The sequence below is a fragment of the Heptranchias perlo genome, chromosome 24 (assembly GCF_035084215.1).
Source record: "Heptranchias perlo isolate sHepPer1 chromosome 24, sHepPer1.hap1, whole genome shotgun sequence".
Taxonomy (NCBI): Eukaryota; Metazoa; Chordata; class Chondrichthyes; order Hexanchiformes; family Hexanchidae; genus Heptranchias; species Heptranchias perlo.
Genome location: NC_090348.1, coordinates 42,818,492 through 42,844,003, shown reverse-complemented (window position 1 = coordinate 42,844,003; position 25,512 = coordinate 42,818,492). Strand labels below are relative to the sequence as shown.

General features: G+C 40.8%; 1 protein-coding gene across 1 annotated transcript in view; it reads left to right on the top strand.

Annotated features, from left to right (window-relative positions):
* The window catches only part of chchd3a (coiled-coil-helix-coiled-coil-helix domain containing 3a), a 230,631-nt gene that overhangs the window by 57,635 nt on the left and 147,484 nt on the right, over positions 1-25,512 (top strand). The window contains exon 3 of the mRNA XM_068005174.1: positions 3,664-3,745. Within this exon, the coding sequence (XP_067861275.1) occupies positions 3,664-3,745 (82 nt within the window). The remainder of the gene's footprint in view (positions 1-3,663; positions 3,746-25,512) is intronic.

Here is a 25,512-nt window from a genome sequence, read left to right as displayed (position 1 = left end):
AATTAACACAATATACATGAACAAAAAACTAAGTTTTGAAATGTCGTTGATTTATTGGGTTTTTTCCCCCCACATTGTAAAATTGTCTTTTCCCTGTCGGATAAGTAATAGAGGTTTTGGAGAAAAATCTTGGTTCAGACATTGTAAATGCTGCAGGTCCCTGCATCAGCAGTGGGAATAGTTCAGTTTAACAAGTTCTTAAACAGGGACTCCTGTTATTAATAAGCCTTTTCAATCGACTATCGATTCTCACCACCTGTTCGTATTCCTTTTTTTGTTGATTCCTTTTATTGAGCCTTGGAGTGCCATCATCAGGGAACTGAGTGGAAGGAGTCTTCTGAGCCTGACAGAATGTGGGAGCTCGAATAATGTCAGTGGAACAGTTTTTTTTACCTAGGGTGTTTCGGTGATGCTGTCATTGCGGTTTACAATGTGATTTTTCAGCTTCCCCTCCCTGTCGGAGAGAGTAACTCAGTCAGATTCCATGATGACGTCAACATTCAGTGTTCAAACCGAGATATTCTAACAATCAGAAGAAAAGTAAGAGGATATTCAAATCTGTTACTCTGAAATTTGTTTCTAAAAGCATTATTTGTGGTCAAACTCTATAGCCTTGTGTACAATGTATGGAAATCAAAATACTTCAACAGATCTTGGCTGTATACCACTGCAGTTTTTTGTATATTCTCTTAACCAAATCTGTAAGTGAGAACTCCCTCAAGAAAGGCATAGAAACAATGTAAATGCTAGGATATCTTTGCTGTGTAGCTATCCGGTGCATGCATGCAAACTTTGGACTCTGCAACGAAGTCCTCCATGGTTGAACAGCATTCACTGCCTAGGCTCACTTGGACAAATTGCTCAACAGCTGCTTGCACCCAGTAAAAGTCAGTGTCTTCAGGAAAGAGGGGATGGGTGAGGATTTTCAGCTTAAAAGATTTGTGCTGGGAATACACAAATTCCATGTATAATACTGCACTGCCTGATTGTGTAGATGTATCAGAAATCCACACTATGAAATTGCTGATGTAGAATCATGGAATGGCTACAGGAAGGAGGCCATTGAGCCCATGCCGGATCTTTGTAAGACCAATCCAGTTAGTCCCATTCCCCCGCTCTTTCCCTGTAGCCCTGCAAATTTTTTCCCTTCAAGTATTTATTAAATTCCTTTTTGAAAGCCATGATTGAATCTGCTTCCACCACCCTTTCAGGCAGCGCATTCCAGATCATAACTACTCGCTGCTTTAAAAAAGTTTTTCCTCATGTCGTCTTTGGTTCTTTTGCCAATCACCTCAAATTTGTGTCCTCTGGTTTTCGACCCTTCTGCCAGTTTCTCTTCATTTACTTTATCTAAACCCTTCATGATTTTGGATACTTCTATCAACTCTCCTCTTAACCTTCTCTGCTGTAAGGAAAACCACCCCAGCTTCTCCATGTTTGGATAGTTCGTGTGAGAAGATCCCGATTGTCTCAAGCAGGTGATTGACAAAAGTGCCGATGACAGCACAAACTGAATTTAAGGGAACATGTTTGAGTATTGTTTTTCCCTCAGCTGATTTAGGTCAGCTAAAAAGGGAAACCAAGAAAAGTGGTGTCCAGTTAAAACCTAAAAGTGGCTTGTAAGGAGCACATGCCAGCTATTTGATCTCATAACTATCTGAGTTAAAACTAATAAATTTAAAAATGTTCCCATTACTTTTAAAGTATTTGCTAAATCAAAGGAAAGATGAGAATCATGGAGCATTCATCCACACTGCCGATTTTTCTGTTGACATGAGTATATTGACTCAAGCTGTATATCGTGCCTACTGACCCATGTTTTTCATAATGATTTTAAACACAGCAATAATAAAGTCTCTATTTTATAGTAGAGCAGTGACTCCATTGATGTATTGCAGATAAATAACATTTTAAAAGTAAATAAACAAGCAGCCACAGAGAAGTTCACAAGTTTGAGACACTGTTCTGAAGGCTTTTCTCCCCAGAATAGATAGAAACACTCCACCTGCTAACAAGATAATGTTTCATTCTAGTGGTCTTGATGAAGGATTGGAAATAGTTCTGTAAACTACTGAGTGATACTTGATATGCCATATTGTTAGTGCAATTGTATTGTCTGTGTGGACTGTAAAGGTACAAATAATATGCATCCTCCAGAATAAAGTCTAAAAAGCTCTTTAAATGCTTATGTTCATGGTCATATTTGAGGATGTTGAATCAATAGTTCCATAGCATAGTTGGTTGTGAATTACTTCATGCCAGTGAAGCAATGAATACTAATTCCCGAAGTCAAGACATTGTGAGTTTTATTTCATTGCCTGAAATGAAAAACACAATGTACTGTCTCTCCCCCATTGCAGAAGTCTCACTAAATGCGTTTAAATTGAAGACTATTTACAAATCTCTCCAGAAGTCCATGATGGTTAAATCTCAGATAATGGATGACGGCAAGTGTTCTATGGATTTTTACTTGCATCCAATGAGTAAGACCACATATTATGTGGGTCTTCCGCCAGGGAAAGGAAAAAGATCAGTCTATCATTTTATCGTTGATTATTGTCTAAACTATTTGAGCTGACAAATAAGAACTGTGGCAGTGGTAAGGGTTAGTCTCAGAAATTCGCTCCAACCTGAAATGTTCACTTGTTATTGAAATGAAAAGAGATGACAACCAGCTTTATTTTGAGGGGATTTTGTGCAAAAACAGAGACATTGTTAGCGTTTCAAAAATGAACACAATTATTTTAAGCAGATTCGCATGGAGCTGTGAAAAACGCTCATGTTAAAGCCTGAAGATAATGGGGAATGTACAGTGTGACCTATTCTATGTGACATTGTTACAGGTCCCGACTAATGTTACTGCATATATTGCTAGCTGCCTTTTGCGTTGTGGGTGAAGGATCAAAACCTGTTTTCGAAATGTTCCATTTGGAGCAGGAGTGAGAATTTCTGAATCCACCCCAATGAAATTGAAATTTGGCTGGTATTTGAGAATCCCACTCTAAATGCACTTTTCTTTGAGTGTTGCTCACTGTTTTAGTCAATAACGCGGTGCCTTTCCAAGCTGGCAATTGATGGGTGGAGGAATGTGATTGCTTCTGACTACATTGAAGAGGATAAAGTGAAAAATAAATGCAGGCTGCTCTCGCATAGAGGGCCATTTACAAAAAAAATTAAGACAGCTTGTCTGCCATTTCAGCTGCACAGTGCTGTTAAATATTCCCTTTTTCTAATCTTTACATATCTAAAATATCAATATCCATTCTCATGTCGGCAGTGCAAATACCCATCTTGTCCACAGAGTAAATTGATAGCTTAATATTGCAGCCCACAAGATACAAAGAGGAACTGTCTTCATGAAATTGGCATTGGTTGATCAATAATGAAATGCTACTAACAGGGAAATTGTTTTGATATTCAACAATTATAGAAAGTGCATTGTTGTAATCTCAATTTTTGCTAAGATTAGCAATACAAAGAGTTTGTGTTGTTTCTGTAAGTGCAGTATGAAAAATAGAATAATTTTTGACACGTCCAGTTATTGTGTTTTTGATTTAGTGGATTTAAGTTAGATTGTGCATTCAACACACATAAGAGATATGAATGTTTGCTTCAGAACTTGTGTGCTACTGCTCCACTAACTTTTGTTTTCCTTTGCTACAGTTACTGATGAGGAAGTCAGAAAGCGAATTTCCGAAGAGCTGGCACAAGAACGAGCCAGGCAAGATTTGAATCTACAAAAGAGGTTAGTGTGGCATGTTTGTGTGTATGGATTTTTAAGGCTTTCTTCTTCCCAGCGTTCTCCATGTATTCTGATGTTATAATGTTGGGTGCGTTGTCCCCATTATCTGCACTTCACCTGCCACATAGAATGCACCTCCCAAAGGTGAATTCTTTTTCTCACTGATTGCTGTTCCTGCATTCTTTGCATGGTTAAAATGTAATGACTTCTTCTATCATGGTTCTTTCTTTTTTGGTGTGATTAGACATCAGTTTTCTTTAAATTCAAATGTTAAAAATTACATTTGAAAAAATTATTGTATTTTTAATTTTTAGTTTGTACCAAATTTCAACCTACTTTACAATAGTGACTACACTTCAAAGTAATTCACTGAATGTGACGTGTTTTAAGAAGCCCTGAGAGATGTGATCAGTGTATTTTTTTTTCTTCTTTCTTTCTTTAGTCTTCGTGCAGAAGATCAAATGTTCACGGCTGTTTTAATGGCATGCCACCACTCAAGGTGTTCCTTTTGTTAAAATGTGATGTGGATCCATGTTCCACTTGCCTCAGCTGCTCCATCAGGTCCAACTGGTTAAATTGTAAAGTTGGGTGGTAGTCCGAAAGGACCGCATGCTCTAGAAGTCAGCCGAGAAGTCTTGTGGGACTGGATTACTTTTGACCTCAGTAATGCTGAATGTGTAAATCAGTGTGCTGGGCCCTAGAGGTAGGAGCTCGCATCTAGTTTTAAGGGTTGTTCGATTTCAACTTCCTACATCCTCATGGAGAGAGGTTACTCTTCAGTACAACACAATGAAGCACCAATAGGATTTACCTGCAGCACTGATATTACCACAGCATCATAGGCAGAAGTGTTCATTAATGAAGGTATTAGCAGAATGAAACATTCCAGAGCCCAGTATTTATCAAATTAATTAATTGTAAACACAGAAACTTGTGCTTTCTAAATGTGCTTCAGAAGTATTTTAAGCCAGGGCTTAGGTCATCCTTATTGATCAGTTTCTAACACCATTGCCTCACAATGCTGTGTTAATGGGAGCTGCACTCTCAAGGAAAAGGCAGGTCTGTTTTTCTTCATTTTCTTTATGTGCTCTATGGTGGTGCATTTGAGAGAGGACTGGTAGAACTCCTGGTGCTAAGTAAGTTCGGGTAACAAGTTGTGCTGGAATTTTAACTATTGTCCCAAGCGATTTGCAACTGTTGCACACCTTACAGAAAAAAACAAATCACAAGTGCCGGAAATCTGATACAAAAACAGAAAATGGTGGCTATTGATAGCAGATTAGTCAAGATCAGAAAGAGAAATATTTTGGCTGGAATTCTTCCTCAAAACTGTTATGAACGGGCAGTGTGCGATCCTTTATTGGACTGTCCCAAGAGTGGTGGGGAGAACAAGTCGTTGAGATCGTGAGAACACATATGCTAATCACTTTTATACACAGGTGACTAATGGTGTTAATAGTGTCCATACCTTGCTGTGGACTTGCCTGATTTTGTTTATTAGTGCTATGTTTCAGTTTGTAGCATGCACTGTAGCAGTTAAGAAAGAAAGGCTTGCACTTACATAGCAACCCCTCAAAGCAGTTCACACAGTAAATTTGGTTCAAGTACATAACCTGTTATATAAGCAAACGCAATAACCATTTTGCACACAGCAAGCTCCTGCACATGGTAATGAGATGAATGATCAGTTAGTATGTTTTTGATGGTGTAGATTAAGGGAGGAATATTGGCCAGGATATCAGAAAAATGAAACCATTCAAGGGAAGGTTAACAAATCCTGCACATAGATAGTGGTTGGAATGTGGAATTTCTGCCATAAACCATTGTTGAAGTAGAGTCTGTTAATTCTTTTAAAGGAAATTTGATTCTTGCTTGAAAAAGAGGAATATTGGAGAGCAAGCAGGCGTGGAACTTGACTAGGTGGCTATGTCGAGAAAAACTTGGGCTTGATGAGCCGAAGTTTGGTTCCATGCTGAAGTCTGTTATTGCATGAACTCCCTGCTTTTCTTCATAGAATGCCATGATAGCTTTAGCTCCCACCTGCACAGCCAGAACAGGCAGATGGAGCCTCAGTTTAATGTCTCGTCCAAATGGTAGCATCTCCAAAAATGCAACACTCCCTCAGTGTACCACTCTGGAGTGTTAGCCTAGATTATGTTAGCCTTGTGGCTGGAACCCACAACCTGCTAACTCAAGCAAGTGTGCCCAGCAACTGAGCCAAGCTGATGCTCCAATACAGATAGACCTGCAGGAGCCAACTTTGAGTACAGTAACCACTGACTAATTGGCGACAAGGTGTCACAAAAAGAAAGTAATGGCACCTTCAGATTATGTATACGAAGAATAACCAGTTAATTGAGCAAGATTTAGACGTTATCCTCCTCATAATTTGATCATAGAAATATAAAAATGTGGATTTTTTTTCAAATGATTAATGGTTACCAGGAGCTATATTTAATATAAGCAAGACAAATAGTCTTGTTTGTGTCAAAGCAGAAAAATGGCATGCTTTCATATAAGCAGCTTTAAATGGAATCTTTACATTACTGGAGAAAAAAAAGTGATTTAGCGCTTCAATAAGATTTTAAAAGTGCCATTGTGCATTGTGGCAGGTGGAAACCAACATGTAAAATTGCTTTAATATTGGAATTCTCTGAATAAACTGAAAACATGCTAATATTCATATTGATGCAATGCCAGGAAGCTACTGTAGATCATAAAATATTAATGAGCGCTATGACTCAAGGAGAAGGGAAACCTAGGTTCTTAGAACAGCCTACAATTCTAAAAAGCTTGGAAAGAAGAAAATTATTCATTTCATCTAACGGAGTTTTTCCCTCTATATTCTGACAATTACCATTTTGTATGCATGCTAATGTATAAATCTTTGGTATATGTTGTGTAGTTTTGTAGAGCACAAGTCCCCTCGTGTATATGTAACACTTTGTCTTCAGGCCTCATTTAGCACAATCTGGATAATAACTTCAGCATTGTACAATTAGAAAGGATTTGTTTTTCCCTTTGTCTCCAAGCCTCCCCACGTGACAGTCCCCAGCCACAAGGGCACTTGCCCCCCTGCCCAGGGTGACTTTCCCCATGAGTTTTCTCACCTTCCATTCCTCCTGTTAGGAATAATTTGCATTATTTGTCCACTCAATATATCCTTCATGACATAACTCAATTCTTGTGCAATACTTGGATGTGATTTTATGATATTGGGGAATTTGTGGCGAATCCTTTCTGAGTTTAACATGTGACTTCCCCCTAAATAGAAGATAGTTCTAAGCTATGCCGTTAATGCATGGATTTTAGCAGCAACTTTCAAACTTTATCTGATAAGTAATAAACAGTTTTTTGAAAATCACTCTAAATTCCAAACATCAGAAGGAAGGTCACACTATTACAGTCTGTAAATCCACTGACAGTCTCAGCACCTGTTTTTGTCTAAGCTAACATAATATTTCAACAGCATGTGGCAGATGCCACCCTCAGCTTTGTCAGGTACCAATCTGTTGTCACATTAAAAAAAAGACCCAACAAAAAAAAGATTAAAACTGGCAAACGTGTTCTGGATTGAGAAAGCAATTTGATAGCATAAAATAAAAGTGTGGCTCGTGTGTCTCTGGCATTAATAAATATTCCCCATTAATCCACTTGCTGTGTTAACTTCTTTATCATTTGTGAGCTGTGCGGCTGAGTCATTTTGCGTCAGCTGATCTAGTAGCATTCACATCTTCAAGTCATACGCTTGTGATGTCAACCCTGCACCAGAAGTTTGCGTTCATAATCGAAGCTGATATGCCAGCACAGTACTAAGACAGTGCTACATTGTCAGAGATGCAGTCCTTCAGAGGAGATGTTAAATCAAGAGCCCCTTCCACATGGATCAGGTGGACATTAAAGGATCCGATGGCACAATCAAATGAAGAGCAGGAGATTTCCCAATGTCCTGGTTAATACTCCTCCTTCAATCAACACAAACCAAAAACTTACCATCTCATTGCTGTTGATGGGATTTTACTGTGCTGTATGGCTACCACATTTGTTAACATAACAGTAGCTGCACTTCAAAGTTTTTCATTTACGTGAAGCACTTGAAGATATTTTTGAGAGATTTGTTAAGGCACTGTATAACTGCAAATCTTTATTGTGCAGTACTTGTGTGTTCCATGGTCTCCTTGAACATAGCCCTTATGTACATTGAAAATGTTAAGAGAAGCTGACACTTCATTTGTATCACAGAGGATTTTTCTTATCCAACTTTTTTGGCATTAGGGAAAGAGTGCTGCACACTACGGTACCTGATTTAGTCCCATGTTACAATGAGATCGGCATAGTTATTGCATGTTGCTGAATTTATTTGTGGCTTGTAGGGCATATAAATAGTTTCGCATCCATTTTCAGCAAGCATTGGAAAGTTGCCTTGAGGGAATTATATGTTAGGAGTGCAGGAAATTGAGGTAAAATATCAATAACAAGAAAATGTGGTTTTTAAAAATAGAGGGGATTGTTTATAATGAGTTCAGATAGAGTGGTATTCGACTTTATAGTGGAGTGAAATTAAATTCCATGGAATTAAATTGGAAACATTTATGTTAAAATTAGATTATTGACCAAATTTCTTGCATTGTTTGTCCCAAGTTCAGCTGCAGCTAACAGTCCATTTCAGCATCTCAGTTTTCCTATGTTCCTAAGTGTGCAGCCCATTTCACACCTGAAAAACTACAGTCCAGGGAAAGCCTCGAAAGCACATGTATTTTTCTGCATGTTTTTAGAAGTTCAAGTTACTTTCTCTGTCTTGTCAGAGTCTGTCAGTGATATTGGGCCGGAAATTGTTCCAAGCGGCGAACCAGCAATGATCGCCGCTCATTAGATTTAAATTCACCCGCTAAGTTACCACGTTCTTTTTGGCGGTAACTTCCTTGAAATCTGAGTTCAAAGAACATCAGCGTTCTTTCCCGGGCTATGTGAGTGGTGAAAGGATCTCTAAAGCCATGCTTTGAGAACCAGAAAGTGCATTTCATAGACAAATAGCGCAGACTAAAAACCCAGATATGCCCAATAAGGTATTATGAAGTGACATAGAGAAAGCAAAATAAAGAGAGGATAAGATTAAAAGAGACAGGAGGAAAAAGTCCAAAAACTAAAATCAGGAGGAATGAGACTCCACATTTTTAAAAGTTAATTTTTAGTACCGGAGAGGTTGTTTGGCAGTCATTAAGACTTACCATGCCGTTAAAACTAAGTTTAGACTTTAAAAAAACTGAGCACACCTGTTTTGTGGCAAGATTAGTTCGTTTCCAGCTGGGCAGGAGAGCAAGTTGGCGCTGGTACATTGATTCCATTGATTGCAGCCGGCAATATCCATTTAAGGTGAAGCTGTCACATCACCGGTGAACGAGGAAGAGCAAGTTCCGGATATCTACGTTTGACTGCGCATATGCGGTCGCTGGAACTTGTTCTTCGATTTCGCTCTTAATAATGAAGAGCGCTGTTAGGCTCACCGTTAGTTTAAAAGCATTTTCTGGGCCAATAAATAAGCTCTTGATCTGTTGAGTCAGATCAGATTAATTCGGAAAGGATTCCAATACAGGAGTTCTCTGTGATGAGAAATCTGCATATATACTGTATCTGTAATAAATACTGCAACTTGGTTGTCCAACAGAAACAATGGGCCGAATTTTGCTGTAAAAGTAACTGTGAGGCTGACAGCACCCACCATTATTTACATGCAAAACGAACAGCAACTTTCATACGACCGCACATGCGCAGTTAAACATGGAAATCTGGAAGTTGCTGTCCGAAATGCCCTGCTTCTACAAAAGCTGTGCGAAAACGGCATCTCGCCGTCTGACTCACCATTCAAATGTATTGAACGGTGCAAAGTTCCAGTACTTACCTCATAGATACAGACTAAACTCGCCAAACTAAGTTAGGGCTTGTCCATTCCAGTGTAAGTACCCTTTTAACAGCGTGGTCAGTCTTAATTACTGCCAAACAATCTCTCTGGCACTGAAAATTAACTTTTACAAGTGGCACTGTGGGTAGCATTCTCACCTCTGAGTCAGAAGGTTGTGGGTAAAGGACTTGAGCACAAAATCCAGGCTGATACTCCAGTGCAATACAGAGTGAATGCTGTACTGTCGGAAGTGTTGTCTTTGGGATGAGATGTTAAAACCGAGGCCCCGCCTGCTCCCTCAGGTGGACGTAAAAGATCCCATGGCCTATTTCAAAGAAGAGCAGGAGACTTCTCCCCGGTGTCCTGGCCAACATTTATCCCTCAGCCAACACCACTAAAACAGATTATCTGGTCATTATCACATTGCTGTTTTTGGGACCTTGCGGTGCGCAAATTGGCTGTCGCGTTTCCTGCATTACAACAGTGACTATATTACAACTTTGTTGGTTGTAAAGCGCTTTGGGACGTCCTGAGGTTGTGAAAGATGCTATATAAATGCAAGTCTTTCTTGCTTCTTTCTTTACTTATTGTTGGAGATATTTTTAAATTTAAACAATTTTTTAAAAACTTTTTCTTTCTGTCTCTTTTATCTCACTCTCTTAATCAAATCTTTCTATCCCTCTCTTTGTTGCGCTTTCTGTACCTGATTTAACATTGAATTTACTAATCTAACTGAAACTTGCTGGTTCAGACTCTGCGCTGCTCATTAACGATTCTCCAGTCTGATTGGTTAAGGAGATACACAGCTATTTGCCCTGTTCACACAGGTCGCAGATGCCCTGTAGAGGGTGCCGCAATTTTTGCATCTTTAATTTATAGTAACTTGCCGTGCAAAAGCCCATAGAAAGTCTATGGGCAAGTGCAAGTCTAAGCCATTCGTTAGTCACTCAGAGCAAAGTCCGGCCCTATGTGTATTAATGCACTGCACTGGAATTATAAGGTGTAGATTGACACTTATGATTCTTCAGGAAGTGAGTTTCTGATTGCAGCCTGGTTGTCAGAGGGCAAGCACTGAGAAAGTACTACGGTAGGAGAAACTTGAGGGAAAGACCATCCATGTGGCTGTTGCAGCTTGCTCAAAAACAAAAAAAGGCCTGGATAAAGGGAGCCTGCAACTCCCCCTTGGAAGGAAAAGCGAGACAGAAACAAAGAAAAATCCAAGTTAATTGAAAGTGATCAGACTTGAATCTGCAACCGCTTTGTGTTGTGCTGTTTTAATCTAAGTTCAAATGAAGTGCACTTTGATTTCACTGGAAAGTGCATTAAGGTTCCTGCACTAAAGCAGGCAGCTATTTAATCCAAGAGGCGTATATTGAGTCATTGTTTGTAGTATGGGATCTAGCTGTTAAAGACATGTTGATGAATAATACAAGTGACCATTAGAAGAGTTTTTACTTTAAATCAAATCAATGTAGACTAATCTGCTCCTGTGCTCTGTGAAGCTGTTCAATTGATAAGACAGCTGATTTTCCACAACTAGCTCTTTGCTGTGGCTGCTGCCATGGTCTGTAATCTCCATTTGAAATTTGGCTTTCCTTGATGAAGTCAATATATTAACACTGTACTGTAGTAAGCTTGGCGGGAATGAGTTGCTCCACAAGGCTCTCAACTGACCAAATGAAGATTGCAAGGAACACATGTAGTTCAAGTTTATAAGCATATTAGGAAATCTTATGGGGGATAGGTGGCCTTTGTGTAACTTACTGTATTTTCTACTAGTCTAAGTGCAAAAATACTGGAAATATGTTGTAAAATAAAACCAACTCAATGGCAAATTCGCATAATAACTTTTCATACACTTACAACTCCTGCTCTCTCTTCTCCCCACCCCCCCCCCACAAAAAAAAACAAAAGTAGATCAGTAATTTTGGAAATCACTAAAATCCTCTCAATATAATAATTCCTGTCCCTAGTCACTGATCCATGATGTTTGATATATCAGTGCATCCTGTTTATTCAAATTGAGTTTGAACGTGATTCCACATGTAACATTTTTACAATCTACATTCGTACAGCACTTTCAGCATAGCAAACGTCCCGAGGAACAATGGAACTTCGCAGATAGTCAAAGAATTAGGAGTGATAACCATAAGCATGCTGGCAGAGAGATTTTGAGTAGGCTTTTGAAAGCGGAGACAAGTCGCAAGGTGGAGGAGATTAGGGTCGGAGTTGTCAGAGAGTAAGGCTACCCATGATAGAATAGGGAATGGTGGTTTGGAGATGAACAGGAGATCAGAGTTGAAGGACTGGAGAACATGAGCTGGCCTGTAGAGCTCACAGCAGTTACAGATGTAGGATAAGTCGAGGCTACAGAAGGATTTGTAAACGGGGACAAGGAGTTTGATTTCACTACTTTGATTTGGGGAGCCAATGGAGATCCGTGAGAGATCAGCGAGCGGGATAGTGCACAACAGGGTGTGGTCAGTGGAGTTTTGGATGACTTGGAGTTTGTGTACGGTGGAACGCAACAGGAGTGTGGTAAAGAAATCGAGTCTGTAGAAAGTGTGCATACAGATTTTGCCAACGGTGGTGGTAAAGTAAGGGTAGAGGCATAGGTGCTGAGGAGGTGGAAGTAAGCAGTCTTGATGGATAGGATATAGGATTTGAAGCTCAATGTCAAACAGGACACCACTATTATGAAATATGTGGTTTAGCCTGAGCATGAAGGGATTTTTGGTGGGAGCCAAATATGTTGGCTTCAGTTGGAGGAAGTTCTGCCTCACTTGATATCAGTCACGTATACAGTCTGAACAGCTATCCATCATCTAATAATTGGATCGACTTTCTGCTGTTGGTAATGTAGTTCTGGATTTGAAGATGATATCTACAATGGGCATTTTATTAACTCTGTTTTGAAGCTTCTCATACACTTGGAAAGGAAGAAATATAGAACTTGCTTTTATACAATGCCTTTCATAACCTCAGGACATCCCAAAGTGCTACACAGCAAATTGAGTCGTTTTTTGAAGTGTAGTCACTGTAGTAATGTAGGGAATAAAAGTACCCAGAGTTTGAAAATGGCGCCTGTTAAGTGTTTACGAGACATTTACACCCATGAATATATCACTTATCTCAGGGACCTGATTCACCTTTATAAGTGTTGTCACATCAATTAGAAGATGTTTTGTGACTCTTAATTCATGTGATACCCTTCGACAGCACTGAAATTATGAACTAATCTGGTATTTTTATGAGTTACTCATTATTTCATTGAGAAAAGTGTTGTTTAGTGTGTTTTAAAAATTGCCTGTTAAAGATGGAAAAGCTATTAATTTAAACCATGACTGAAAGGACAAGGGGCATAAGTTCCTCAACAGCTTGCAATTCAGTAGTGCCCTGAGCAACAACAGCTTGCAATCATATAATACCTTTAATGGAAAAGAAACGTCCCAAGGCAATTCACAAATAGAAATAGATAAAGGAACAGGCGCCTAGACATTGAAAGAGAAATTAGGAGGAGTAACCATACGCTTGTTTGAAAAGATGGGTTTTGAGAGGTTTAGGGAGGAAGTTTTAGAAAGTAGGGCTGAGGTGACTGAAAGCTTTACCACCAATAGTGAAGCTGGGTGGTTGGGGGGGCGGGAGTTGCACAATAGGCCAGAGTCAGCTTAGGAGCTTCTGCGGCAAAAGAGCTGGGCTGGGAGGATATTGTGGAAATGGAAATAAGTGGTCTTGGTGATAGATAGGATACCAAGTTTGAATCAACAGGCAATCAGGATTTCAGATGGTCCGGTACAATAGCAACGACAACAACAACTTGCATTTATAGAGCACCTTTAACCTAGTAAAAACATCCCAAGTTGCTTCACAGGAGTGTTATCAGACAAAATTCAACACCAAGCCACATGAGATATTCAGACAGGTGACCATAAACTTGGTCAAAGAGGTAGATTTTAAGGAGCAACTTTTTGGATAGCCAGGAGTCGGACCTCACAAGGGCAGTCCCTAGGAGCTGGACCACAGAGGAAAGGATGGTGGTATAGTCCCATTATATAATGCTTTGGAGGTGTTAAGGAAGGATAACACATAACAATCACATTCACAGAGAAGGGTATTGGTGACTTTTGCCATGGCCACCTTGATGCTATAAGAAGGGCAAAAGCTATACAGGGAGCTTTGAGAGAGATGGACACAGAGCTGGGTGCCGTTGACATATTTGAGGATCTTAAAGAGAAAGGGGAAGTTAGAGATGGGACAGCAGATGAAGCAGATGGATGGATAAAAGATGGGTTATTTGAAGAGGGAATGATGTTGATGGCAGTCCTGAAAGAAGGGGGCAGCAATTGAAAGAGTTAATAACGGTAGTGAAGAAGTGGTCGGAGGCTATCATTGTTAGTGTTTGAGACCTCAAGAACGGAGATGCCATGAAAGATGGAGTGAAGAGAGCAGCTGTGGGTAAGGGGAGGAGAGATTACATGAAGGGTGAGATTGTGGTAATATGGGAGGGCAGAGAAGTCCATGGAGAGGAGGGTTCGGAGAGTTTTGTTTCAAGTCACAGAGCATGAGGAATCATTCAGTGCAGAGGCTAGGGGAGGAGAGAACTGAGGTAAGGAAGTCAGGGTGTGGCTTTAGAAGGAATAGTGTGCAATGAGGATTTTGAGTGAGAGGCAGGATGGATGAACAAAAGTTTGAACAAGAGAAGGTGCCATAGGTGTTGGGAAGAAATCAAGGCTTGACTGTGCAATAAAGGCTGTGTCACCAGAATGCTGATTGGGATGGAATGGATGAAGAAGTGTATAGCCAGGTGAGGAGGCTTCAGTGAGTGGAAAGCAATTGCCGTTCATGAGTCATGTTTCTGTGAGCACCCGGTCTGCAATTTTCCATGAGCTGCTTTCTAGTCAAGGTTCAGGTGGAATGCTTTTGGAAATGTACGCAGTGCCTCCACAGTAGTGCAGCTGAGATTTAGAACCCAGCAATGAGGCAGACTTGAACCTGTTGGCTGCTGTCCAACCCTTTGCCCTATGTCCTTTGTGAAGTACATTTTTTTTAAATAAAGGTTAATTTTCGAAGTAATTAATTAGAAGTAGGTTCAGGCTGGAGAGCTGTTCTTAAAAAGTTTTTTTTAAAAATATTAGTCTTGTTAAAGGAGCAGTGTCCTAAATTTAGCATTGGTAATTCATTGATATTGTGGCTTTACCATCAAAACTATCTGTTAAATAAAAACATAATTAAAGAACTTTCCTCCTGCAGGCATAGTGAATTGTGGGCAGATGTGTGTTCCCACATACCCGCGGCGTGATCCATTTCAAAGCAGCCCGTGGGAAATTTGCAGACAAAATAGTCACTTAAGCTGATTAGAGGGAGGAGATACAGGGTGTGCTGGAGCTAACTTTGTTTAAAAAAGTAATTATAAATTGGATTCATTGAAAGAAAAAAACACAGTTCCTTTTTTCACTCACAGAAAACTGCAAGTTGAACAATGAGCAGAATGATTCCTGATTAGGAATAAAATGCAAGTTAAGTTGTGGAGTGGAGTGGGGTGGAGAAACGGGCCATATGTAATCAATGCAACAAGAAAGCACTGAAAGACATTGAAGGAGGTGAAGAGATAAACATACAGACTAGTTGGCAAAGTTAGTCACTTTTCAGGTCATCAGAGCTTTAAAGCAACTTGTATCCAGATGGTTGGCAAGTAGAATTTTTATTTTTTGGCTCTGCAATGTAATGAAGAAATATATCAAGTCACAACATTGCTTTTAACTCTTAAATATGGCTCAAGTTTATTTAAGACAGATGGGTTAAACTTTTCTGACTGGTTATTGGTAGAAAATTAAATAAGTTTGAATCATTTCAATTTACCATAAGCTCCAGTGAACATGAATGCACAGGGGAGTCAGCAATCTGTCATTAATTGGCAATAATTTGTTGATGCTCGGTCCAGAGTATTCAAATATTTTCAGTGATACAGAGATAATCGTGTTGGGCACCTGCTGAAGTACAATGTTGGAAAAATGTAGAAGAAACTGTACAGTGCACCTAACACATGCCTCATGCCTTGTCTGGCTCTTCACACTATTGTATTTGGGTATAACAAATTACCTGTCCCAGACATCATTGTGCCTTAGTTCAATCAAGTGCAAAAATAAAATAATCAAACAAGCAGCATGTTTGTTTGCTTGATTTTAGATTAGATTTGTGTATGAAGATGTCCCATGTGTTGGATTTTATTTATATTTTTCATTTGAGAATAAGATATCCTTCCAAGGTAGCTGTCTTGATTTTTCTCTCCATCCCTGTAGCTTCTCTCTACATGTCCTTCTCGCAACATAGCTAACATTTGGACCTCAGGGTGTAAATAAGTCAGAGCCGACAATCCTTATCCTCAATCAGGGTTCCAAGAAGCTGCATCACTGAACTGCCCAACTTTGTAAAAAATCGTAATATGAGGGTAATAATTTTTAGATCTTTTTCTTTTATCTGGCCATTCTTCATGTTTGAACCGAGACCATGTCAGCAGACTATTCAACCATGAAGGACATCACAGCAAAGCTTGATCCTATTCACACACAAGCACTTTTCAGCAGGGATCACTGGATAATTGTCAGGAGCATTTCTTCCCCCCCCCCCCCCCCCTTCCCAGGCCAGGGACTTTGAGGTCAACTGTAGGTGAAAATCAACCAATTCAGCATTGTCTGGGAATCAAACTTAACAACTTTCTTGTTATGTATGGCTTAGTTCCACACGTGGTATTTATCTACTAATTTATTGAATTGTGTTAGATCTATAATGTGCTCTTTCTCACAAAAGGGAAGGGTGAGGAAGTATTCAATTTACATACCTAGTAATGCCTGGTTGCACAGCAACAGAGACCTGTTAATCATTGGGAAGACAAAAGTTATCCTTTTCAGCCCCACTGAACTCCATACCCTTGCCACTAACTCCATCCCCCTACCTAGCCACTGTCTCAGGTTGAGCCAGACTATTCACAGTGTCTGCTCCCTATTCAACCGTGAGCTGAACGTCCGGCCCATTTCTTCTCCATCACAAAGACCAATGACTTCCACCTGCGTAACATCACCTGCCTCCTCCTACTGCTTCAGCCCATATGCTGCCGAAACCCTCATCCATTGCTTTCTCACCTCCAGACCTGACTACTGGCTGACCTGATCTTCCATGCCCTGTAAACTTCTGTTGACGTCCCACTCATCCATCACTCCTGTCTTTCCTAACCTACATTGGCTCCCAGTCCCCCAATGCTTCCAATTTAAAATTATCATCAATGTTTAAATCCCTTCATGGTCTCGCACCTCCTTATCTCTGCAGCCTCCTCCATCCCTACAACCCCAGCATGAACTCTGCATTAGCCTCATGCATGCCCTCTGTCCCTTCACCCCATCATTGGCTGTTATGTCGTCAGCCGTCTAGGCCCTATGCTCCACAAATCCCTCCCTCAACCTCTGCCTCCAAACCCCTCTCTCCTCCTTTAAGATCTTCCTTAAAACCCATCTCTTTGACCAAGCTTTTTGGTCACCCCTTCTAATATTTCCTGTAGCTTGGCATCTATTTATGTCTGATTATGCTTCTGGGAAGCATCTGAGATGTTTTTCTACATTAAAGGTGCATCTCATTGCATGTTGTTGTTGAGAGCAGATTGTCATCTGTTATTTTTCAGCCAAGTAATGTGGATGGTATGGTACGATTGAACCATTGTTCAAATGAGGAAAGTAGATTTTTAATCAACTTTTTGAAAAATTAATGTCCCAACCTTTCGTTCAGGTAATGTAACATAAATCAGGTTAAATAATTTCTAGAGCTGGAGTTGGTTTTCCAAAATACTTGTCCATTATGAATGGAAATTAAACTGTTCCATTTGACTGACTCCCGACTGTTGTGCTGCTTAGCTCTTTTAAGATGAAACAGCAAAAAATATTGTTAGCTTGCTCTCAGAACAAAACTGTAAACAGTACCATAGTGTTAAAGATTATAGTTGGTTAAATGCAAGATTCATAACACTGGTTGGTGATCTCCAATTTTTTTTATATCTATATATACATATATATTTTTGAATTGTTGGCCATTTAGATTACTGGCCCTTCTTGGCTGTTAAAATTTTGTAGTGGCCCATCAGAATTTTATAGCAGTCACCTCCTAAATTGCTGTCTTTAATTGTGTGCACATAAAAATATACTGTTGGGCATTCAAACATAATTAAATATTGAAATTGAACATTTTTTTAATGCCATGGTCTTCAGCTTGTTTAACCCCATACTGCATGGGGATTAGAGCTTAAATGTTTCTATTTTGCTGCCATTTCTGTTGCAGATTTAGTTTGCATTGTTTTTTTTAAATACCCCCACCCGCAGGGAATTTATGCTAAGCAAGGTGAGGGAGTCCATGTCTAATCATGGAATGATAAACCCCACGATTTAGTAGAATGGAGTTTGTGCCAGGACCAGAGGAACACAGTTTATTATAATAAGCTTCCATTGTAAATGCAGTGCAGTGTTTGTCACTGTTGAGTGATGTGCAGTTTTTTTTTTAAAAATCGAAGTATTGGCCTGGGATTCCAAGGGGTTGAAGAAGTCAATTTCATATCTCACACCGAATACTTCTGTCAGCCTCCCCACAGCCCAGCCAAATTACAATTGCTCTGTCACCCATGAAAATTTAGGGGTACAGTGATATTCGACACATTGTTAGAAGCTTGTGCTTTTGCTGCCTGGACAGTTCTCTCTGTAACTAAGTCAAGGCGACGAAGGAGCTTTATTGACACTGCTATTGCGTTTGAGAGCAGAGTGGATCCATGGATCCCAGCATCACCGGGATCAAGGTGTCACTGAATTGAGGAGGCCCTGCTGCCAGTGATGAACAACCCAATTAACAGAAACAGGCCACATGCTGGAGGGATTAAATTTCCAGGGACTTACTGCTCTGCAAATGTGTCAGTAAATGATTCTATGTAATAGACGGCATTCGTCTTTGTAGCGAGGAGGCGGCTGCAAACAGCAGCAGATGGTGCTATGCCTCATGAACTTGAAGATGAGCTCTGTGTCTGGTCGTCGTCGTGCTACTGTGGCTGCATTGAGTTCTGCTGAGGAATTCTCTCCAGCCCAGCAGAGCAGCACACTCATCTCAAGTGGAACATGTTGCTGTAGAAAACGTGCAGCCGAGCCTGCTTGCAGATGAGTGGCACTGTGTGTTTTAACAAAAAAGGGATGCCAATCACTTGGGAACACACTTGATCTCATGGTGTTTTAATACTGGGTCTCGGGATTTTTATTTCATGCCTGTGATTTGGCCTTTTCGCTGTCCGCAGGGTCAATATTGCTATATCTGAAAATCCAAACTGTTCTTCGCAAATGTGAGATAATACATCAGGGTCAGCAGTATCAGTGCATGTTGCTCAATCATAATTTTTTTAAAATTCGTTCACGGGATGTGGGCGTCGCTGGCAAGGCCGGCATTTATTGCCCATCCCTAATTGCCCTCGAGAAGGTGGTGGTGAGCTGCCTTCTTGAACTGCTGCAGTCCGTGTGGTGACGGTTCTCCCACAGTGCTGTTAGGAAGGGAGTTCCAGGATTTTGACCCAGCGACGATGAAGGAACGGTGATATATTTCCAAGTCGGGATGGTGTGTGACGTGGAGGGGAACGTGCAGGTGGTGTTGTTCCCATGCGCCTGCTGCCCTTGTCCTTCTAGGTGGTAGAGGTCGCGGGTTTGGGAGGTGCTGTCGAAGAAGCCTTGGCGAGTTGCTGCAGTGCATCCTGTGGATGGTGCACACTGCAGCCACAGTGCGCCGGTGGTCGAGGGAGTCAATGTTTAGGGTGGTGGATGGGGTGCCAATCAAGCGGGCTACTTTATCTTGGATGGTGTCGAGCTTCTTGAGTGTTGTTGGAGCTGCACTCATCCAGGCAAGTGGAGAGTATTCCATCACACTCCTGACTTGTGCCTTGTAGATGGTGGAAAGGCTTTGGGGAGTCAGGAGGTGAGTCACTCGCCGCAGAATACCCAGCCTCTGACCTGCTCTCGTAGCCACAGTATTTATATGGCTGGTCCAGTTAAGTTTCTGGTCAATGGTGACCCCCAGGATGTTGATGGTGGGGGATTCGGCGATGGTAATGCCGTTGAATGTCAAGGGGAGGTGGTTAGATTCTCTCTTGTTGGAGATGGTCATTGCCTGGCACTTATCTGGCGCGAATGTTACTTGCCACTTATCAGCCCAAGCCTGGATGTTGTCCAGGTCTTGCTGCATGCAGGCTCGGACTGCTTCATTATCTGAGGGGTTGCGAATGGAACTGAACACTGTGCAGTCATCAGCGAACATCCCCATTTCTGACCTTATGATGGAGGGAAGATCATTGATGAAGCAGCTGAAGATGGTTGGGCCTAGGACACTGCCCTGAGGAACTCCTGCAGCAATGCCCTGGGGCTGAGATGATTGGCCTCCAACAACCACTACCATCTTCCTTTGTGCTAGGTATGACTCCAGCCACTGGAGAGTTTTCCCCCTGATTCCCATTGACTTCAATTTTACTAGGGCTCCTTGGTGCCACACTCTGTCAAATGCTGCCTTGATGTCAAGGGCAGTCACTCTCACCTCACCTCTGGAATTCAGCTCTTTTGTCCATGTTTGGACCAAGGCTGTAATGAGGTCTGGAGCCGAGTGGTCCTGGCGGAACCCAAACTGAGCATCGGTGAGCAGGTTATTGGTGAGTAAATGCCGCTTGATAGCACTGTCGACGACACCTTCCATCACTTTGCTGATGATTGAGAGTAGACTGATGGGGCGGTAATTGGCCGGATTGGATTTGTCCTGCTTTTTGTGGACAGGACATACCTGGGCAATTTTCCACATTGTCGGGTGGATGCCAGTGTTGTAGTTGTACTGGAACAGCTTGGCTAGAGGCGCAGCTAGTTCTGGAGCACAAGTCTTCAGCACTACAGCTGGGATGTTGTCGGGGCCCATAGCCTTTGCTGTATCCAGTGCACTCAGCCGTTTCTTGATATCACGTGGAGTGAATCGAATTGGCCGAAGACTGGCTTCCATGATGGTGGGGATATCGGGAGGAGGCTGAGATGGATTATCCATTTAAAATGTAGATTTTCAAATTGTGATCTGTAAGTCCTAGGAGACCCTGAAGCGATTCCACAGGCGTCGTGATGTACATGGATTTTTGTTCCTCTGGGGCCAGGTAGACCATTTGCCATAAGAAGTGTCTCAAATTCTGAGCTACTTACTTTTTCTGTATTTGTTTTCATCCTGAAATGGTAGCACTTTTCTTTTGAGTAGCTGATGCTCTCTTTCGAAGAAGCCCTTGACCTATTTGATCTTGCCCTTCGAGAATACCAGGATAAAATCTTCCCATAAAATTTCCCATTACATCATTTAGCTGTTTCTTAAACAAGTCCCTGGAAGTATGTCAACATATGCAGGCGTTCCCTACGCAGACAAATTTGAAAATCACTGATTTTGAAGGAACGTGTAACCACCTACCAAGAGCCTCACACTGGCCAAAACCATGCCTGTGTTTTTAGAAAGAGTAGTTTATTTGTCTGTGAAGGAGTACTGTTCCCTTGGCAACAGGTGGAAGCCTCCCAAACCTGTGGTGCAAGTGAACTCTTGTACTAATGCAAGTATCCTGCCTGCCCCACAGTGTATTTACTGGCTTTATTCAGCTTCTCCTTTACCTGCCATTCTTACTTTCAGGGTGATTTTGTTTCTTTCCTGCCCAAACCATTTTGTTCCATCTCTCTCTATCACTTTCTTATTTTGCACTTTCTATTGATCTTTTTAAGCTGGATTTGTTCCGTCTTCTCCCCTTTCTGTGTTTTCTGTCTCCCTTTTGGCGTCTTAAACCACCTCAATCTGTCCAGATTCTCTCATTCTGATGTGAAGGCCTTCTATTGAGTGCAGTGATGTACTGCACTTCACCACTCAATAAGTATTCAGAACGACACCCCATGAGATTCTGCACTAAAACAAGATCAACATTTGCCTGTAATAGTTCCTTTATAAGACCCTAAACGTGAAAGTCACACATGGTATAAACAGTATAAATGACTCTGTGATGGACGGTTTACCATGTAATATATGTGGGATGCCAGAATGTACTGATGAGTTATGCAGTCCTATTTCAGCTATTGGATTATTGCTAAACAATCATTCCAGATAACTTGATTGTACATACATCCCAGTAACAATCTCAAAACATTCTACTCATAGAGAAGGCCAACATGGCCCTGAGTGTGCATCTTTTTGCACTTACAAAACAATGGCAGGTGACAATTTAAGGGACCTTGGTGTGTGCAAATTGTCTGCCGTGTTTACGTTACAATGACTGCACTTCAAAAACCCATCAATTACTTTTTGAAGTGCAGTCATTGTTATGTAAGTAAGTATGGAGGACAATTTGCACACACCAAGGTCTCTTAAATAGTAGTCATGATGTGGAGATGCCGGTGATGGACTGGGGTTGACAATTGTAAACAATTTCCACCATCCGCCCGACGAAGGAGGAAGCCTCCGAAAGCTTGTGGAATTTAATTTAAAATAAATTTGTTGGACTATAACTTGGTGTTGTAAAATTGTTTACAATTCTTAAATAGTAACTAGTTAATCTGTTTTTAGCTGGTGTTGTTTGGGGGAATTCTGTTTGCTGCGACACCAGGAGAGCTCCATGCTCTTCTACACAGACAGACAGAACTTTGGTTTAACATCTCATCTAAAAGACAACACCTTTAATCCCTCAATACTGCACTGATGTGTCAAACTAGATTACGTGCTCAAGCCTTGCAGCAAGACTTAAACACAGAACATTCTGACTCAGAGATGGGAGTGCTACTAACTGAGCCAAGCTGACACATGAATATTTCATAAGGCTTCCTCAGTCACCACTGTTATTTGGTAGCTCTACACAAACATGGCATTGTTAACTCGACCAGAGTATAAAACTAGACTGACCTGTTGGGTGCTTAATAATTCATGTATATTGGGGTCCCTGCAAAGAGGTACTTTTATGAGTAGGTTGTCATTGAAAATGTTACAAATTTTAGATTTTGAAAGAAAATACATGCAAGGTAAGAGGTAAAAGGAAGTGACGGCAATTATGGCTTTGTCAATAGGATTTCAGTGAAATGTAATGTGCAGCATGTCATTTTTTTTACTCTACCTCACTCTCTGGTTTTTCCCACTTCAATTTCAGTGGACAGGTGAAACTTTCATACTTTGTCCAACTGAACTGTGAAAAGTATCCAGCATTACACTGGTACTTTTTGTCCATCCAAACCTTGGAGACAGCATTTGGTACTGTGTAACACCTAGTGAAATATCGGTGGTTGTTGCTCTACTTTGGTGATGGTAGTGAAGGGATCAATTTGAAGTGGGAATTAACAGTAACACAAATGAAGCACAACATTAAAGAGTATTCAAGTAAGTGCAATTTTTCCTATGATGTAATCGTACCAATACACTAAATAAACAAATTTGATATTAACTTACATCGAGTTACATCAAAACTAAAGCACTGAAACAGTCCATTTGGCCCAACTGAACTCGGCCCACCATTATGCTCCACACGAGCCTCCTCCCTCCCTACTTCATCTAACCCTATCAGGATATCCTTCTATTACTTTCTCCCTCCTGCGCTAATCCAGCATCCTCTTAAATGCATCTATGCTATTTGTCTCAGCTACTCCTTGAGGTTGCGCGTTCCACATTCTTACCACTCTTTGGGTAAAGAAGTTTCTCCTGAATTCCCTATTGGATTTATTAGCGACTATTTTATATTTATGACCTCTAGTTTTGGACTCCCCCACAAGTGGAAACATTTTCTCTACGTCTACCCTATCAAACCCTATCATTATCTTAAAGACCTCGATCTGGTCACCCCTCAGCCTTCTCTTCTTCAGAAAAAAAGACCCCCAGCCTGTTCAGCCTTTCCTGATAAGGATATCCTCTCAGTTCTGATATCATCCTTGTGAATCTTTTTTGCATCCTCTCCAATGCTGGTATATCCTTTCTATAATATGGAGACCAGAACTGTGCACAACACTCCAAGTGTGGTCTAACTTACAAGGAGGAAGGCCAGGTCGTGGAGGTAAGTGATTTTAGAATATGATTATATTGAGAGCAACAATTCCACTCTTTGGGAGGGGTATGGTATAAGGGATATTAATGTTTTGTTCATAAGGATTTTGATTCTTGTTAGTATTTTTTATTTGAGTGTGCTCTTTTGGCTTTATTCTCAATTTGCAATAAATAAAGTATTATAAAAAATATTACTTGTATAGATGGCCTCAATTTCCTGTAAATGTTGCTTCCTACATGACCAATTAGAAACCCAGAAAGATCAGAGTACAACAGTTATTAACTCTATTAGGGAAGTAAGGCTAATTAGGCCTTAGGAACTTGCCAGATCCCATCTGTTGAAAGACCTGAGCTTTGAGAAAAAAGTAGGTTGACACAGGTAAGAAGTTAAATGGGCATTAATCATTCACTTCCATGAAAGTAGCTACATTGTTAGATTTATTAGCAAAACTGCAACTTAAGCTGGGCATCTGGTGACATGTAACCTGTGAACGTTCTTTGTGGGACGCTGGTCTTCCAGACAGAACTGCTTAGACAAAAGTTGATCAAGTAACCTAGAAGTTGGGCAGAAAGGATACTATGGGGGTGGTGTTTGGATGCAGGGCTTTTTGGTAGCTACTTTACTATATCCAGTTATTCTTGCCATTAAATCAATAATTTCTGTTTGTTTCTTCCAAAAACAAATCAATGCGTTTACTATGCAAGGTGGAATACTCAAATACTCAGTTCGTGTGGGATTTCTTCCCAAAAATCTGCTAACTGCATAATTTATTCAATTGCATTAGCAGGTTTTTTTGAGTGGGTGGGGATGCTGATACTGCAATTAATTTCATCATATTAGCAACACTGCGACTTGAATATGATACGGTCCAAATGCCAGCAAAATAAACCGTGTGAGAACTTCAGTTACAGACTCCTCCAGTCTGAACACCTATATAATGAATAGCTAATGAATTGGACAAAGGAAAAGGGCGGTTACCAGAACTGAAATTAAGTGGGATTGACTCGATAACAAAGACACAATGCTCATTGCTCCTGTCTAGTATTCATAATGATAAACTTCTGAAAGATGACAGATGACAGTGGCAATATCACTGTTGATGAAAGCTGCAAATTAATTTCAGACTTCATACACCAAAGAACAGGGTTAAAAAAAAATCGGGAGGGGAGATGTAGATAATCATTGGAAGAAATTATCGCAGGTTTATGAATTGTTCTTGACCTTTTGAAGCTTTAAAGCTTTCTGCTTCTTGTCAACGTGTTTTAGAGACTGATGTGATGAGTCAAATACATTAGTTGTTTGTGAAATTAAGTGGGTTTGGCTGCACAACAAATATGTAGTCCTTCTGATATTCATAAATACAGCTTTTTACATAAATTAACACAACGGGGTTTCTCGACACATCATAGCCACCACACAATTCTGACAAATCTGTGGTATCACTTTCTTTACACAGAATTTCTATTTTTTTTTTCTTCCTCCTCTCCTGTAGCACTGAATGATCCCATGCACATCAGCAGCCTTCTCGTACCGCACCAAGTAGCCATTCTTCATGGGAGAGCCTAGACACTCACTTTTAACTCCTGGGCGTGGCGCAACAAAGTGAGTGGCGTGCCCATCTGGGAGGGGCAGCAAGGAGACTCCGCTCATTTTAATGGCCGGGCTACCTGCCAACTGTCCGGCCATTAAAATCGGGCGGCAGGAGGCCACTGCCAGGGATCCTGGGGAACGGTCCCCAGCAGATGGCAGGTGGATAATTCCCAACCGGGGGAGGGGGAGGAAGCT